General features: G+C 40.8%; 1 protein-coding gene across 1 annotated transcript in view; it reads right to left on the reverse strand.

Annotated features, from left to right (window-relative positions):
- Positions 1-8,584, reverse strand: part of LOC109932975 (plakophilin-1) — a 37,029-nt gene extending 28,445 nt beyond the window's left edge. Inside the window, exons 1-2 of the mRNA XM_048612196.1 lie at positions 8,139-8,584; positions 205-334 (exon numbers count right to left, since the gene is read on the reverse strand). Coding sequence (XP_048468153.1) covers positions 205-334; positions 8,139-8,566 — 558 coding nt within the window. The 5' untranslated portion in view covers positions 8,567-8,584. The remainder of the gene's footprint in view (positions 1-204; positions 335-8,138) is intronic.
- Positions 8,585-18,863: the final 10,279 nt, after the last annotated feature.

Consider the following 18,863-nt stretch of genomic DNA (forward strand, 5'->3'; position numbering starts at 1 on the left):
CCCTCAGTGACAACTGATACATGTACACATTTTCAGACAGGATTACAAATCTATAATTTATGTACAGACTTTACCAACTAATTTTAACAAGCCTGTGGATCAAAAACGCTAGTGGGGAGACTCCCTTTACTTTTCATTTTAGATAAGGTACTTTTGTTTAATGTTTTCTGTTTCAACAGATATGTTTATGATATGTTACATTACCGCTGTTTTAGCCATGTCCTCCTTGAAGCACTCATGCTGAATGTAAGAAGCAGCGTAGGCCAGAACACTGGGATCCTGATCGGATAAAAGCATCACTGCTTTTTTTAGATTCATATTGCTGTCAAAGTCTCTGTGAAAGGGCAAAAAGATTAACATGACAATGAAAACATTAACATGTGCGGCTATCCATTTACACAGATGAACAATGCACTTTTTTGACAACCGAGTAACATGTCAAAAAAATAAATACAGGGCCCAAACATATGGTATTTATGTGATGGTTTCAAAATATTAAGTCCAACAAACAAAAAAACAATGTCCAAGTGTAGTGAATTTTACGGCAACTACAATTACAACTTGTAGTTACACATCCTACGAATACTGCCGAATAAACAAAAAACAAAAAAAAATTAAATCCAAGAAAATTAATGACAAATAGAAACTGAACCTGTAGGGTTTTTTGTTTGCATTTTGTCCCCCTTTGATACTCCAGGCTATATTCTGTACCACTACAGTGCAGTTTACACCACTTATAGAAGGTACATTTATGCCCACTAGCAGCTTGTAACAATACTCATGATGTTCAGAATGAAAGAGTGACATTTGACAGAAACAGATTCACTATAAAATACTGCAAAAATATGTTTCTTTTTAGATTCTGCTATTCTTTTGTAGACATAATGACTGAATATTTTAAAACCTTCTTTTAGGGCAGTTTAAATGATAGCATATGACACAATTGTAAGCATAGGCAGTGACATTCATATTTCACAAATTAGTTATTTGTCAGCTATTTCAGATTTTGGAATTTAACTGTTGCCGAGGAGAGCTAGCTGTAACCCAACAGATAGAGGCTGCAAAAGCATTGTACTGCAGATGCCAGAAATTTGAAATAAACGCGAGAAATGTTTGAAATACGCAACAGGTCCTGAAGTATCTGTGAAGACAGAAACAGAGCTAAAAGGCTGAATAAGTGTCAATTCTGGTGAGTTTCATGGAGGGTTCGTCTCCTGGAAACTGAGCGAGATTGTTCATGCCAATCACTGAAATGTATCCCATTACCTCTGCCTCATGTCTCTGATGCTTGTGTAATCCTATCTTCCCTCTTGCCAAAAGTGGAAGTACTTGCCATTCTAGAACGTTCCAGGATTTCCAAAACCATTTCTAAAGCCCAGCTGTGGATACTGCCAGGTGAATGCCAGCCAGGAGTTTCCAAGTGCACATTCATAAACATATTTGCATTAAAGAATCAAGATACACAGGTTACATGTGCTTAACACCATGCCATCTTAGAACTCTGTCTAAGGGACTAATACTTTTTCCCCTAAAGCCCAGTATTGCATAACATCCTCTAATTGTTCTATGTTCCCAAGTACTGTGAAGCCTTGAAATGGTTCAAACATTAACTTTTATTAGGCAAAGGCAAAAGCAAAGAAAAAACAATAAAACATGCATTTGCTCCAGGAAGTGACTACGTGTGTCCTCAAGCACCAACACATTTATAGTCAACGACTGGTCATTGCACCCAGCACACCTCTATTGGAGATAGTAAGAACTGCCGATGCTGGAGTCAGAGATAACACAGTGTGGAGCTGGAAGAACACAGCAGGTCAGGCAGCATCAGAGGAGCTGGAAAGTTGACATTTCGGGTCGGGACCCTTCTTTAAAAAATACAGTTCCTCTATTGGAACTGTATGTCAGTTAAGATCTATCTGGCTTATTGTGTTTCACACGTTAGCATGCTATTGTGCAGAAGGTGATGTTCCATGTGCTCAATACCCTCACTTTCATCGGTGGAAGATGCTGCTGCTCTTTCAGCTTTTTAGCATCCATCACATCCTGTTATGCGAAACGCAGCATGCTAGAAGCATCTCCCAACATGACTTGATAATTTCTAGTTCTGCAGCTTCTTTATGCCAGCCATCATGCTGCATTATTGCCTGATCAAGGCCAGGTGGTTGTGACTGATGACCCCCTCCCCTACAATACCATGCATCCTCCAATGCACTATCAACTCATCCCTTATATTTTGAGTTCCCTCTTTCAGAGTTATTGCTCTCTCTGTATTCCAACATGCTCTTCCCAGTCTCTGGAACTGACTTCCCCAACTTTCCTATCACAGGTCTGTGCCAATCCACTCGACTTTCACTGAATTTCTTTTCCCCTGGGACCGACTGCAGCCTACTCACTGGGCTATAATGATATAGACCACTGACTTTGACCATTCCAAGCAGCTAAGTGCTTTCTAGCCCCAGGCCTGATAGTGGACCACTCCCTTACTTACTAATACTGCTGACTGAAGGCCGTCTCCTTTGGCTTGGTTGGGGACTATGCCCCTTAGACTTTGATACATGGGTACTTGGTTGAAGCACATGCAGTGCATTTACCGTGTGTGCTGCTGGCACATGGTGTAGGCATGAGGTTGACATAGCTCAGTGCCATATTGCAACATGTCCACTCTCTTTACTGTTCATTGCTGACAGCCCTGTTAAGTTGCATGGCTTTGTGTCTGTGCTAAAAGACGAGTCTCGACGGATGTGCTGTGAGCATTTAAGCCCTGGATGAGAGGGAAGTGTGCAGAAAGGCAAGGTGATGCAGGGGTGCTGACAGCATCCAAATACCACAAAGTGAGTGAGCACTAAGACAGCAAACAAGAAGGACTGAGGTACGCTCCGGTTGAATCCACGAAATGTGAGCAAAATGTCCTGGCAGCAGCATTCTAAATGCAGGGCAAAATGCAGCATTTGCATGCAGAACTGAATTGTAAGTGGGTCAGGGATGGGCCATGAGCATGCACTGAGGATAGTACATGTCCAATGCCAACCTCTGTGGGCATAGGATGCAAGCAGGCACTGCCCATGGTGTGTGACCTGAGATGTTGGTGACTGTTGTCCAAGATGTAGTCATCAGGTGCCCTTTCAGGGAATTGTCACAGTCCAGTCTCTATCCAGCAGGAAACTGAATATCAATGAGGTGAGATTAGGTATGCTAATGCATGCAAATAGATGCACAAATAATTCTCTCGCCAACAGTAAGATTCACATCTTGCAGCTCAAAACATCATTGGAGAATCTCTCCTCTTTTCTTTTGTGCTGAGAATCTCATATTTCTCCATCTCACCCTTGAAATAACTCCACAGAGGCTGTTATCCCATCACCAAGTCACCCTTTATTTACATGTGGAGAGCCCTTGACATCAATCCAGCTCCTTCAGAGCCAGCTGGCAGAGTGAACAGGATGTCTGACACTCCTGTTCTTATCTGTCAGGCAGGGCTCTCTGATTGACTAGATTAACAGCCTCAATCAGGGAACTCATATTCCTTGAGGTCCACCTGGCTAAGCTTGTTACAATTACTACAACCCTATTTTCCCAAATGAGTCACCAATACCGGCATTACGCAGGGGATGGGAAGGTTGTACCCATTTTTTCAGATTAACAAACTATTCAGTCTCCAAAATATTCAGCATTCTTTGAACCTCTGCTCTCAGGGCATCCCAAGATCACATTAAATGCCATGCACTATTACATGCTAGCCCTTAACCCTCTCTTCAGTAGATCCAAGCAGATATAATTGCATCTAAATGTTTGTAAGATAGAATGCGTTATTTATTAATTATTAACATGATTTTCTCAGTGAACACCTGCTTCTTCCTGAAATACCCAGTAGGGTGTAACTTTCTAGTTACTATGGCAGAAATAGTTGGTGCATTTTGACTGATTAAACAGTAATCAATCTAAACTTCGACTGTTTTATCAGGCAGGTCACAGTTGGAAAACACTACATGATCGATGCTCCCATTTGCAGTGTCTGGACTTAATCTTGCAAGGTTTTCTGAGCAGAATTCATTTAGCAATTAACAAAAAAAAATGCAAAGACTTAAAAGTAATGGCATTCAAAAAAAATACCCATCGCAAAGAATTTATGACCGGAATCTGTTCCAAAATCTTGTATTTTCAGCTCCCTCCCTATCCCAGAGAGACTTCATAGCCATAATACTTATCTGCAGATCTAAGAATACGTTTAATTTTAGTGCTGACAGATATAGCCTGTAAAAGTTTGCTTACACTTGTGCAGATAAAGAGAACATTGGGAATGATAGATAATTTAAAATAAGCTATCAAAACATGTAACAACACCATTTTGAATTGAAATCTAAAAAAAGAGAAATAGTTGGAATTATCCTTCCCAATGTAAAAGAGTGAAAATAAATCTGCCTAATTATCTCATACCATGAAAAGGGCCCACCATTCTGATATCTCTTGTCTTGTCTACTGCAATAATGGTGCCATTTTTATAAGAAACAAGCCAGAATTTGAAGTCAAGTAGGAAATAGCAGGTACAGCTCTTCTCAAATTCTGATGATAAAATGGCTGAGTGCTTGCTTTCTGAAAAGGCTCCCCTTCCATTATAGTCTCACATAACCCCTTCCATATCGCAAACACACTTGGACATAATTGACAGGACAAGGTTCAAAGCTGTCTCCTATTAATGACTCCATTTATACTGAAGTCACAGTCAGTTTAAGTTACTCTAATGAAAGGAGATGGCAAGTTACCCAGATGACATGTCAAATGAGGGCACAAACTTTGTCTGAGGCACCACGGAAACAGTTAGAAAAAGTAGTTATACTATAAATAAATGCAGTTAAAGTTTTCTTTCAATAGCTTCTAGTGAAAAACCTTTTCTTGTCACAAATCTGTCATAAGTCTTTACCCTGTGGTTCATTGTGGGCATTTGTACATTTGTCTTTATGTTGGAACCAGAAGAACAAGTGAGAGAAACAGACTGAAGAAGTTTGTACCCAACTTCTAGCACTATACACTCAAAAGTCTACACACCTGAGGCAGAAAGTAGCAGTCATAATGTTCGTTCAGTGGTACCTTAAATACAAAGACTGGGGAAGAATATAACACGGTACTTGCTACCTGATGTGGGAGAACAAACATTTCTGCCGATCCACCCACATGCCCCTGTCACCGTTGCTTGCCTGCAGAACCTCTAGATTGGTTAGTACATTTAAAATATGTACTTTGGCAGATTATGCTCTTCCCAAGACTGCAAGAAACTAAAAAGTCAGGAACACAGCCCAGTCCATCACACAAACCAGCCTTCCATCCATTGACTCCATCTATACTTCCTGCTGCCTCGGGAAAGCAAACAATATAATCAAATACCCCTCCCATCCTAGTTATACTCTCTTCCACCCTCTTCTGTCAGGCAGAAGATAAAGATAGAAACAGATTCTAGCACAGCTTCTTCCCCACTGTTATCAGACTTTTGAATGGTCATCAAATTAATGTTGATCTCTCTCTCATCACCTACTCTGTAGCTGTAACACTGTATTCTGCACTGTTCTGTTACTGTGATGCATTCTGTATGGTACAATATACCTGCATAGCACAACAAACACCAACTTTCACTGTATCTCGGTACATGTGTCAACAATGAATCAATCAATGATTTTGATTAAAACAATGAAAAATGACTTTTGCAACAGTTGCACAGCCTGGCCCTGTCTCTCCTGAGTCACAAACAGGAAATGAAGGAGCTGGTCAATGAAATCACAACAGAATGACAACACAAAGCTATATCTGGCTATGTCAATTATTTACTGTCCTCAACTTGAATGTTCAACAATTGATGCAAGGAAGACCTACTAGTATCAATTAGATAATTTCACACCCTTAGCATCAGTGGTCTAAATGTTCAAAAGTCACTTTCCATTGTTGTAATCAAAATCATTGATTTATTTATTGTTGACACATGTACCAAGTTACAGTGAAAAGTGTTTTGCGTGCTGTGCCAGCATATTGTAAGAAGAAGCTGTTCTAGAATCTGTTTGTATGTGTATTCAAACTTTTATATCTTCCACCTGATAGAAGACGGTGGAAGAGAGTATAATTGGGGTGTGAGGGGTCTTTGATTTTGTTGTTTGCTTTCCCGAGGCAGCGGGAAGTATAGATGGAGTCAATGGATGGAAGGCTGGTTTGCATGATTAACTGGGCTGTATTCATGACTGTAGTTTCTTGTGGTCTTGGGAACAGCATGATTTGTCAAAGTACATATTTTAAATGTACGACCAATCTAGAGGTTCTGCAGATGGGCAACGGTGACAGGGACATGTGGTTGGATAGACAGAAAGGTAGCAAGCACCACGTTATATTCTTCCCCTGTCTTTGTATTTAAGGTACCACTGAACTCACATCATAACAGCTACTTTCTGTCTCAGGTTCTCTAAGATGGCCCTCAGTGCCTGTGCAAAAATGTGGTGATGTAGATCCAAAAACATCCTTCTTTTACAGCAAGTCACCTGGCTCAGGTGTCAGGGACTGTCTGACTGCAGTGTCTTCACTCTCCACTATCCGCTCACACTTGCACTCTCGACTCTTGTCACTGAGCTAATGCACGAAAGGGCGTCACACATACAAAGACACTGCAAAACGTCTCAGCAAAGCGAGTATTTCCCTTGGCTGCTCTGGCGAGGAAATGAAATTGCTACCATAATGGAGTCGTCAGGATCAAGGTACTCACTGTCATGTTCTTTACAGTGCTTCAGTAGCTGACCCAAAACAGCCACCCTGACCTGTCCAACAAAATCAGTTACAGAGACATCGAGGTTCTTCGGCTCTCAATTCCTTTTTGCTGGTTTCCTTGATCTGGTTGTTTACCTAACTGCACAAATTTTATATTACATTGCTGCAGCAAATAATACTGTTCCAAGTGTTTTCCAGTTACACCACCTACCATTCCTCCAACCTTCTACAACCTTCCCCTGCCAGCCCTGCCCCAACCCCATACTCCATTCTCCTTCAATTTCATACCTTTCTTCCATTCTGATATTTTCTGACTTTGTTCTCTTCAATGGTCCAATTTTTACATGTGTTACATCTAACTGGACTATGTTGGAGACAGCTCAGGCAATAAGTCAATATGTCAATAGAAATAGCCAGTAGGTTCCAGTAAGCCAGCAATGCTACCTGAAGACAGGGAGACATTCTGCTCCATCTTGATTCTAACTGTGCAAAACCACAATATATTGTATGATATCAAACCCGTGGTGTTTATATTCTTTAAGTTCTTTTACAATGTTTACTAAAATAGAAAAGTGTTATAGGGAGAGATATGACTCATGCATTATGACACATGCATTTTATTGATCATAATCACTGTGCTACATTTTGACTTGTGCAATATTAAGTCTTAGAAAATCAGTTGATGGTGAGATTTTATATTTTATATGTTAACTCTAATGTTGGGACAGAAACTAGTGAATCCCCATTAAAACTAATGCTGCCATTTTCTTTCATCGCTATTACTTTCAGTGGCTATGACGAGGAACACACAGCACCATAAGCAATAATGTCTTCTCAGTTGTATGACAGAAAAATACACACCGTTAAAGTTTAACTTAAAAAAAACACCTCTAGTTCTGTTCCTGACTTAATCAGTAACTTTTGAATGAAAGGATGGATGTGGACTTTCTGCCATTACTGATGTAGCAATGTTACATGGAAGGAATACCAGCATAACAGTGGTGTCCAGTTTACCAGGCAGAATGGATTTTAGTATTTAGCCTGCACTCCAAACAGTCTCATTACAATCAGTGATCACGAAGCAAAACTGTGGGTAAATTTAGAGGTTCAAGAAATGCTATCTATTAACTTTTATGAAGGGGAACAGGTAAGCCTTTTTAGTGGTCTATAGTTGCCGAAAAAATTCACACCTCAGCATGGCTTGTTTCCATATGCAAGTAAAACCATCACTGGATACCTATCAAAATATGTTCTAATTAAGCAGGCTATTTGGTACCTCCAAGAGCTAGGTTCATGTTCATCAGGTGGGGCAGAAATTAGGGTCACCCACACTTCTGACAGCATTATTACCTATGAGGAAAATCAGTCACAATATCTAATTACATTAAAATTAGGCTTACCGTATTTCATTTGCTGTTCTATGAATAGTACTTCCTCTTTTGATACTTCGAATCCCTGAAGTCGATAAATTTAACCGACCTTTTTCATGACTTTTAGTATCTGGGAGCATTGAGAAATGGCGGACAACATTTCGCCTTGCATGAAGGCTCTTGGTCCAATCTACAGGTCGGGACTTGCTTCTCAGCCTTCTTAAAGTCTGTGTGTTTTGCATATTTAGGAGATCTGGTTCACTTCGACTGCTTGCCACGCCTCTATAGAAGACTTCATTCTCACCCAGTGGACTTTGTGGGCCAGAATTTTTTCGATAGTATGATGGCATGCTGATTGTTCGGTTCCCCTTCACGCTGAAGGAGCTGAAATGGTTCTTTTGCAAGTATTCTCTTGGGATTCCTGTTGCATATGTTTCCGTGCGAGAACATTCTTTCATGGTACCATCATACTGTGAACCCTTCAAGAAAGAGAATATATGAATGCAACATTTTAGTTTTTAATGAGCAGTTTAAAAAATTCACAAATATATTTACTGTAGAGTTAAAGCTAAAACCTAGAATTGCAAGGAAAACAAAATAGCATTCTTAGTACAAAATACAGTTACGATCCATAGTGTTCCTACCTCTGGACCAAAAGACCTAGTTTTAAGTCCCATCTGCTCTAGAGCTGTGTAATAATATCTCTGGACAGGTTGATTAGAAAATATAATTAGGAGAGAGATATAGATCTATCTACCTAGAGATCTAAATTTCAACTTGTTGCATCCATTTTGTAGGCCTAAAATTGCAACAATTATCAATTTTGTGGCAGAGACCCACACTTAATCTACTTGAGAGTTCAGTCCACTTTGTGCCCCTTCTTTGAAGGGGCTTCACAAATGAATAAATATCAATCAAATTATAAAAGTCCTCAGCTTCAAAATCACAAAAGTACCGCACAGGAACAGGCCCTCCAAGCCTGTGCTAATCATCATGCCCTAACTAATCATTTGCTCCATATCCCTCTATTCCCTCCCAATTCCTGTAACCATCCAGATGCCTCTTAAATGTCACCAATGTGCCTGCTTCCACCACCTCTTCTGGCAGTGCGTTCCAGGCTCCTACCACTCTCCGTGTGAAAAAATTCCCTTGCACATCTCCCTTAAACTTTCCCCCTCTCACCTTGAACCTGTGCCCCCTTATAATTGAAACTTCAATTCTGGGAAAAAGCCTCTGACTATCCACCCTATCTATGTCTGTCATAATCTTGTAGACCTCTATCAGGTCTCCTGTCAGCTGCTGCCTTTCCAGTGAAAACAATCCTAGTCTCTGTAACCTTTCCTCACAACGAACGCCCTTGAGACCAGGCAACATCCTGGTGAATCTTCTCTGCACTCTTTCCAAAGCTTCAATTTCCTTCTGGTAGAATGGCGACCAAAACTGCACACAATACTCCAAGTGTGGCCTAACAAGGGTTTTATATAGCTGCAACATGGTTTCCCAACTCTTGTAATCCATGCCCCGGCCGATGAAGGCAAGCATGCTACGTGTCTTCTTAATCACTTGTGTCGCCACTTTTAGGGAACTGTGGACCTACATGCCCAGATCCATCTGTATGTTAATGTTCCTAAGGGTTCTGCCATTTACAGTATAATTCACACCTAAATTTGATCCTCTAAAATGCATTGCCTCGTATTTGTCTGGATTAAATTCCATCTGCCATTTCTGTGCTCAAGTCACCAATCTATCTATATCCTGTTGCATTCTTTCACAATTGTGGGCACTATCAGCAATTCCACCAATCTTTGTGTCATCTGCAAACTTGCTAATCAGGCTGCTCACATTTTCCTCCACCTCTTCAAAAAATTCAATCGGGTTGGTGAGACATGACCTTCCCTGTACAAAACCATGCTGCCTGTCACTAACTCGTCCACGTTCTTCCAAATTTTCATATATCTTGTCCCTCAGTATCTTCTCTAACAGCTTCCCCACCACAGACATCAGGCTCACTGGCCTACAATTTCCTGGATTATCCCTGCTTCCTTTCTTAAACATTAGATAATCTCCAGTACTCTGGATCTTTGCCTGTGGTCAAAGAGAATGTGAAGATATCTGATGATGCCCTAACTATTTCTTCCCTTGCCTCTCGCAGTAGCCTGGGATAGATCCCATCTGGTCCAGGGAACTTGTCTACCTTAACGCAATTTAGGTTACCCAAAACTTCCTCCTTCAAGATATTGACATTTTCTAGAGTATTTACACATTCATTTCTGATCTCAACATCGGTCATGTCCTTCTCCTCGGTGAATACCGATACAAAGTACTCATTAAGGATCTCCCCCATTTCCTGTGGCTCCACACATAACTTCTCTCCTTTGTCCTCGAGTGGGTCTACTCTTTCCCTCGCTACCCTCTTCCTTCTAATATATGCATAAAAAGCTTTGGGATTCTCCTTGACCTTGTTTGCTAAAGACATATCATGGCCCCTCTTAGCCTTCCTAATTCCGCATTTAAATTCCTTCCTACTTCCGGCATACTCCTCAATGGCTTCATCAGTTTGTAGCTGCCTAGACCTATCATATACTCCCTTTTTCCTTTTGACTTAGCTTACAATTTCCCTTGTCATCCATGGTTCCTGAATCCTGCCATTCCTATTCTTCAGGTTTGCAGGGACATGCATGTCCTGCACTTTAATCAACCGGTCTTTAAAAGCCTCCCACACGCCAGACGTAGATGTGCTCACAAATAACTGCTCCCAATCCATATTCCCCAGTTCCTGTGTAATGTGGATGTAATTGGCCCTTGCCCAGTTAAGCACCCTCACCTGAGGGCCACTCTTATCCTTGTCCACGACATGTCCATGGAGTTATGGTCACTAAGTCCAAAATGCTCTCCTACTGAAGCATCAATCACCTGTCCTGGCTCATTCCCTAATACCAAGTCTAGTATGGCCTCCTCTGTGGTTGGATTGTCCACGTACTGTCTCAAAAAGCCCTCCTGGACACATCTAACAAATTGCTCTCCATCCAAGCCCCTAGCTCTAAGGGAGTCCCAGTCAATTGGAGAAAAGTTGAAATCACCCACCACAACTACGCTGCTTTTTTTCACAGCTTTCCAGTATCTGACTACATATCTGCTCCTCTGTCTCCCACAGGCTATTGGGAGGTCTATAGAAAACTGCCAACATTGTGATTTCACCCTTCCTATTCCTGAGCTCCACCCATAATGCCTCAGTGCAAGATCCCTTCAATGCATCCTCCACTCAACACAGCTGTGATGTGATCCCTAATCAGCAATGCAACCCCATCCCACCCCTTTTTGTTTCCCTTTCTGTCCCTTCTAGAACAGCAATATCCTGGAATGTTAAGCTGCCAGTCCTGTCCCTCCTTTAACCATGTCTTCGTAATGACAATAACATCATAATTCCACATGGTAATCATGCTCTTAGTTCACCTGCCTTACCTGTTATATTTCTTGCATTGCAGTAAATGCACTCCAGACCTCCAGTCCCTCTGAGCCCTGCGACTTTCCTCTGCCTGCTATTACTCTGCATTAAACATATCTCAGTCTCTCTTTGTCCCCAATCCCTGCACTTACTGGCCTGTTGTTCCGGTTCCCAAACCCCTGCCACACTAGGTTAACCCTCCCGAAGACCTCTAGCAAACCTCCCACCCAGGATATTGATGACCGTCCAGTTCACGCACAACCTGTCCTTCTTGTACAGGTCCCATCTTCTCCAGAAGACATCCCAACGAGCCATATATCTAAAGCCCTCCCTCCTACACCAGCTCTGTAGCCACATGTTCAACTGTACTCTCTCTCTGTTCCTAGCCTCACTAGCCCGTGACACGTCATCGTCACACAACAGTGTATTTTGCACCTTTAACGCCTTTGATATACCTTCTACATTGTGGCACACTGAACTGACCAAAACACTCAGGCTGAGATATAACCAGTCTTTTTTTTAAATCAGGAGGTTTGCAAAACTACCTTGAGTAAAGTTTTGCGGAAGGGAGTTGGGAGAATGATATTTTGATATAGATTCTGTGTTGTGTGAATAATCACAATTCACGGAATAAGAGCTCTTAGTTTAACCCACCAGGATAGGCCAGAAATGTCCAAAATCAGCACTTGCTGAACTGCTTAAAATGTTCAATGCAAGAATTCTAAGTCAGTTACTGATCGCTAGAGAAGGACTCCAGGCTGAATCAACAGCTTGCCTTGGATCCTTCACTCTGTCTCCAAGTTGCTGGCTGGAAAGAAGCTACACTTTAACAGTCAGAAGGAAAACTGCTGGGCTCAACTCACCGAGAACACTATTGTTGAATGTTGACCTCTGGGAAATATCTGCTCATTTGAATTAATTTTTAACACCTCGATGTATAAAAACCTATTATTTATAATGTCTCTCTTTGCCTGACCCATGATCTTCAGTTTCCCCAAGTGCTTGTGTGTAGTGAATGAAGTAAAAACACAGCTCCCCTGTTTTTAATGTTTGGTTAATAAACTCTATTTTTTATTTTAAGTTAAGCTGCGGTGTTTATTTCAAAAATTATTTCAAAATCCAGAAACCAAGTTTTGGGTAACGCCCTTCAGCCCACCTCAGTAAGGAATGGGAGTGACAAGTGAAAGGAGTACATTAGACAATAATTTGCTAACACAGGTTTAAGAGGAGAAAAGCAAACATAATTAAAATTCACTCCTCTGTGTCACAGATAAAGATTTACTTATGGCTACACATGCTTTTTACAGCAATTTCTAGCTGTCATACCAATAGGACAAAAAGTTGAATGCTCTTTAAGGTTTGAGGAATTTGTTAAAAATCTACCTGAGTAATAGCATTTTAAATTTAACGAAGGTACATCATCACAGAATTTTAAAAACTCTGAAGGAGGTGATTTGATCCATTGTGCCAGCAACAGAAGCGCAATTGGAATGTGACTTCAAGTTCAATTAGGAACATCTATATACATCTAAGATTCTCCATCAGCCAAACAGAATTTAAATTAGAAACAGAAATATTCTAAATATCAAGACTGGACTGGTTTTCCTCTAATAGCACTTGTGTGTAAAAGATCACCAAGATAGAGAAAAGAAGCATATATCTGGCAATGCCACACCCACAGAGTCTGTCAAATGTTAATAGGTGAAATTTTGGGCAGGCTCCGTTTTGGATACGTGAGTGTTTCTGCCTCTAATGTTTTTCGAAAGTGTGCATCATTCAGGCGATCTCTTAAGCCCAGGTGTCGAAAGGAAGATCTTCCCTATTTAATTCGATTGCTCATCTGAAGGGCGCGGCATTGAAATATTGACACACCTTATACAAAAGCAATCAGAATATCTACAGCTAATATATAAAGTTCTGTCATAAAGGAAGTGCTCAAGATTTAAAACTGCTGTTTTCTGGCTGTCCAAACCCATCACTTTTATTTCCACTTTTCTTCTCCCCATTTTAAGGGAAAAAAAGCCTAAATGATTCTTTCTCATCATCCTCCATTCCTTCACTTCTCCCTCTCAGGTACAGTTCTCTTTCAAATCATAATCCCAACTCTTCAGTACTCTTCAACTTTTCTACACGCCTTGTTCCTGGATGAGGCTTGACTTCATGATGGATAAACATACAGCTCTTTGCTCCTCCCAACATCATCCAAAATGTATTGGATGCTGCTTCATACAAAATGTGACACGAACACCTAGCCAAATAAAGCTTTCCAGTTCTGATTTTGTGGGCTCTGCCAGTGGATCAGTAGTCATTGTCTTTCACTGAATCTCCTTCTACTATGTCTGCTTAAATGTAAACAAGGTACTTGCTGTCAATAAGCTTATTCTACAACAGTAAAGGTGTTACATGTAGATGCAAATTTATTACATTGCACATATTTTATGAAATAAATATTTCATCTGTTGTAAAGACTAGATGTGTCCAAAGTTGGTTATCACTAGAACTCAAACTCACAACATGACTGCCTGGGTAATTGCAGCAATATTGCAGGCTAAACATTAACCAAGGGTTGATGATGCCTTGCCCCTTACTTGAAGCTTCCCTGCCTATACCTTCCACCATCTGTGGTTGCATCACTAATCCACACTTTGTAGTTAAACTGTACTTTCAATCATCTAGCCTTGGACTGACCATTCAGGAAACAATTCTGCAGCTAAAATTCTCAAAGACACCCTCACTCCACCTTTGGCCAACTGAAATGACAGACTGCATCTTTTTTTCTTTGGCTAAGTCCGAGTTGTATTGTGCTTTTTGGAGGGATTCCCACCACAAGGCATTGTACATTTTCTCACTATGTCTTACCAACCTTACCTCATTGACTATCACCCCTATTCTCCCACACATCTGATCTGGCCCCACCTCACCGTGCATCATTCCTGAGACAACTTGCCACTCAGCAGATATCCCAGAATTCACTGGCACCTCTTATGGCCGCACCATCTTTAAAAGCCCGTTTGTGCACCCAAACAAGGACTGCCAGTCAGAGCTGCACTGCACGGGTTCCTGACATATGTCCCAGAGATAGCACAGCTGGAAATCCATGCCCCATGGTATAGACAAGGATCTGGAGGCCTTTCTAGATGAGGTAGTGCAGAGGTGGGATGACCTCTTCCCCCAGGACCAGCAGTAGAGGTCACAACACTGGAAGATGTCACCCGTATCAGTGAAGTCTTGGCCACCTACAGAAGTGTACAGCACTGATGCAATGACCTTCTCCACTCCATCAGCATAAGTGCAATTATCTCCATGACATGTTCCCACTTGCTCCAAAAATAACAGCTGTGCCACCCATATTCACTGCCCTTAGTACCTGGCTCTCTGTCATTCCAGGAGGAAATAAGCTCCCATTACATCATAAAGAATCAAGACAAGTGGTGGGCTGCCAGTCATTTGGCTCCTCACTCCTTATGCAGACAGCTTCCTGATTCTGGTCATCCCAAGTGGCTAACTGACTGTTTCCAAGCCCCTGGACTGGTATCAGATACTGCCCTTCACTGACTGTGCCAGGAACACCTAGTAAAGGCTATCATCCACGACTTGACTGAAATCCATTACAACTTCCTTCCTTTGTGATGCACTAAACAGGAAGGCAGAAAGAAATGGTATGAGCCCCATCTCTCTGACTGAGGGGTCAAAGTGCAAACAGGCAATTCAGGGTTAGAAATGCTGTAAGCATCCAGGTAGGCTCAGAATGGGTGAGTGCCACGTGACTGAGTATCAAATTTTCCTATGTCATGCTCCTTTGAAGTGCCTTGTAATATTCTACAACAGTAAAGGTGTTACATGTAGATGTAAATTTATTACTTTGTACTTGTTTTACAAAATAAGTATTTTATCTGTTGTTGATTCAAATGTAAAGACTAGACGTGTCCAAAGTTGGTTATCATTGGAATTCAAACTCACATCATGACTGCCTGGTTAATAATCAAGTGTGAGTTCCGGTACAACAGAACACCAATAATGGGCAACATTACTTCTATGGAATGTTATGCATGTCACGCAGAAAAGAGTATGGGGTTTGCTGGACTGTTAATCCAGACACTAAGATAACATTCTGGGTTCAAATTCCACCACGGCAGATGGTGGAATTGGAATTTAATAAAAACAATCTGGAATTGGGAATCTAGTGATAACCATGAATCCAATGACGATTGTCAGAAAAACCCATCTGGTTCACTAATGTCCTTTGGGGAAGGAAACTGCCATCCTTACCCGGTCTGGCCTACATGTGACTCCACAGCAATGTGGTTGACTCTGAACTGCCCTCTGGGCAACTGGGATGGGCAATAAATGCAGCCTAAAAATGATGCCCTCATCCCGTGAATGAATAAAGGAAAACAAAATGTATCAATGTCAATCACCTAGTTTCAACTATTCTGGTAACTGGTCTGAGATTTGATCAAAAGGTACAGAACTTCAAAACAGGCAATGATACAGTACAAAATTTGGCAAAGCAGAGCAGAAAAGGAAAGTGTTGTCACTCACTATCAACAATGAAACTTGGTAAAAACAAAAGGCCATGGCAACTCTCCACTTTTTGTTACAACCCCCACATTTTTGTACTTTAGAAAATTATGATTGCTTAGATTAGAAAGTGAGTGTATTGGTGCATTATTTGACTGTAGCTAAAATTCCAATTATTGCACTTTCAAAAGGATCTTCCTTTAGTGATCAAAGCATGAAATTTTTTGGTTGAAACTATCTTTGTTTCCTCAGTCCATTGCCTTAAACTACTGTCCTAACTGGATGTTTTACTCAAACTGGTCCACTGAAGTAGCAAACAAGTTTTATTTTAAAAGAAGCATCCAGATTTTCATTAATAGGAGAATATAATTGTGGTTCTGAATCAGAAACAAATAAAAACAAGAGTAATTCATTTCTTCAAAATGTGTTTAATTTGCCTTGGGACATCCCAAAGCACTTACATAGGAGCCTAGAACATCGGATTAAGAGAAGGTCACTTAACCTGCAAGCTATCTTGTCTCCAATTCATTTTCCTTCTGCATAGATTTCCGAGGTTCATATGAGCAGTGACTTTGAAAATCGTAAGCCAATGCTTGGAATGACATTGGCGTACTGATTAGCACGCGCTGACCTTGGAGCGGCAGTGTAGCCATGCAACTTACAGTGAACATTGCCTGCAAACCTGCCCCATTATTCAATAAAGATAATGCTGAAGTCCCACAAAAAGGGTAAAAAAAATCACAAAAAGACAAGCCTAAATGTATTACATTTAAAGAAATAAACATTTGCAACAGGGTTGATGAACTAACAGTACAAATAGTTGTACACGATATGATATGTTTGTGGTTACAGAGAATTGGCTACAGCATCATCAAAGCAGGGAAGTGAACATCCAGAGGCGTTCATTCTTCAGGAAGGACAGGCAAAAGGGAAATTGTCTTGGGGAGGCGAGTTGGGGGGAGGTGTTGTTATTGAAGGATGAAATCCTTGCACTAATGTGAAATCATACTAGCACAGGAAACCTAGATGAGGAATCAGTCTGGGTCGAGTGAAGAAGCAACAATGGGAAGGAAACATTACTGGGACTTGTCTTTATGCCTCCAAGCAGTAGTGGTGAGGTAATAGATAGCATTCAACAGTGAATCAGCAGTACATTCAACAAGAGTACCCCAGTAATGACGGGTCATTTCAAATGAGAAGACAAATGTAGGTCCCTGACAGTCTGAAACAGAAGAAGTAGTAACAAGAAGAAAAGGGAAATGACAAAACAATTAAACAACTACTTTTGTTCTGTCATCACAGAAGAGATATTAAAAAATTCCCAGAGGTGGTAAACAAACAGGAGTCTTTTGGGAAGGAGGAATTGAAGACAATTAACATTAGTGAAATAAAAGACATTCTGGAGAAATTAATGGGACTGAAAGCTAATCAAATCCCAGTGGCTGTTAATCTACGTTCCAGAGGACTAAACAAGATGGCCTTGCAATAATGGATGCATTTGCTGTCATCTTTCAAAAATCTGTAGACTTTTAAAAGGTGGGAGGGCAAAACCTGGAATTACAGACCAGTCAGTTTAACAGCAGCAGCAGGAAAATGCTGCAGCCTTTTATAAAGGATGTGGTAACAGGGCACATAAAAATATGATCAGGATTAGGCAAAGTCAGCATGAATTTATAAAAAGAAAATCATGTCTGATAAACTAACTGCAGTTTTTTCAGGACATAACTAGTAGAATAAATGAGGGAGAACTGCTCGATGTGGTGTATTTAGATTTTCAGAGATCTTTTGATTAAGTCCCACAAAAGAGCTATTGGGTAAAATCAAAGCACATGAGAATTATGGTAATATGTTGGCATGGATTGAGAATTGGTTAGCAGACAGGAATCAGAAAGTAGGAACAAATGGGTCATTTTTGGAGCGCAAGGCAGTAACAAGTGGGGTAATGCAGGGATCAGTGTTTTGACCCCAGCTATTCACAATATATACCAATGATTTGGAGGAGGGAATCCAATGTAATATTTCCAGTTTGCTGACAATATAAAATCATGTGGGAGTGTGAATGGCAAGAAGGATATAAAAAGGCTTCAGGGTGATTTAGACAAGTTGAATGAACGAGAACATAAATGACAGATGCAGTATGTTGTTCACTTCAGTCGGAGAGGCAGAATGGCAAAGTATGACTTAAATGATTCATTGCACTTGTTCTGATAGGAGTTCAGAAGAATGACAAGGGATTGCTTTGAAACATACGGTTCATAGGTACTTGCCTTGGTAGATGCAGAGAATTTGTTTCTCTTTTTGGGAGAGTTTAGAGGTGGGGCACAATCTCAGAGTAAGAGGTTGATGATTTATACAGAATAAAGGGGGATTTCTTCTCTCAGAGGGTAGTAAACCTGTGGAAATAAACTAAAAGGCTGTAAAGATTGCATCATTGAGTGCATTCAAGGCCAAGATTTTTAATCAGTACAAGAATCAAGGGTTTTTGGGATATGGCAGGAAACTGGAGTTGGGGATTGTCAGGCCAACCAGGATCTCGCTGAATGGCTTACTTTTGCTTCTACATTTTATGGTGATCAATTGGGAATGATGTAAAAAGAAACATGGGATGTCCTTGTTTACTGGTGAATGAAAGCAAGCATCAGTTGCAGCAAGCAGTTCGGGAGACAAATAGTATGCCGGCCTTCATTGCAAGGGGAAATGATTATAGCAGCAAGGAAGTCTTACTGCAACTATACGGGGCCTTGATGCTATTACACATGGAGTATCCTGTATAGATTTGGTCTCCTTAC

This window comes from Rhincodon typus, chromosome 25, assembly GCF_021869965.1.
Source record: "Rhincodon typus isolate 14 chromosome 25, sRhiTyp1.1, whole genome shotgun sequence".
Lineage (NCBI taxonomy): Eukaryota > Metazoa > Chordata > Chondrichthyes > Orectolobiformes > Rhincodontidae > Rhincodon > Rhincodon typus.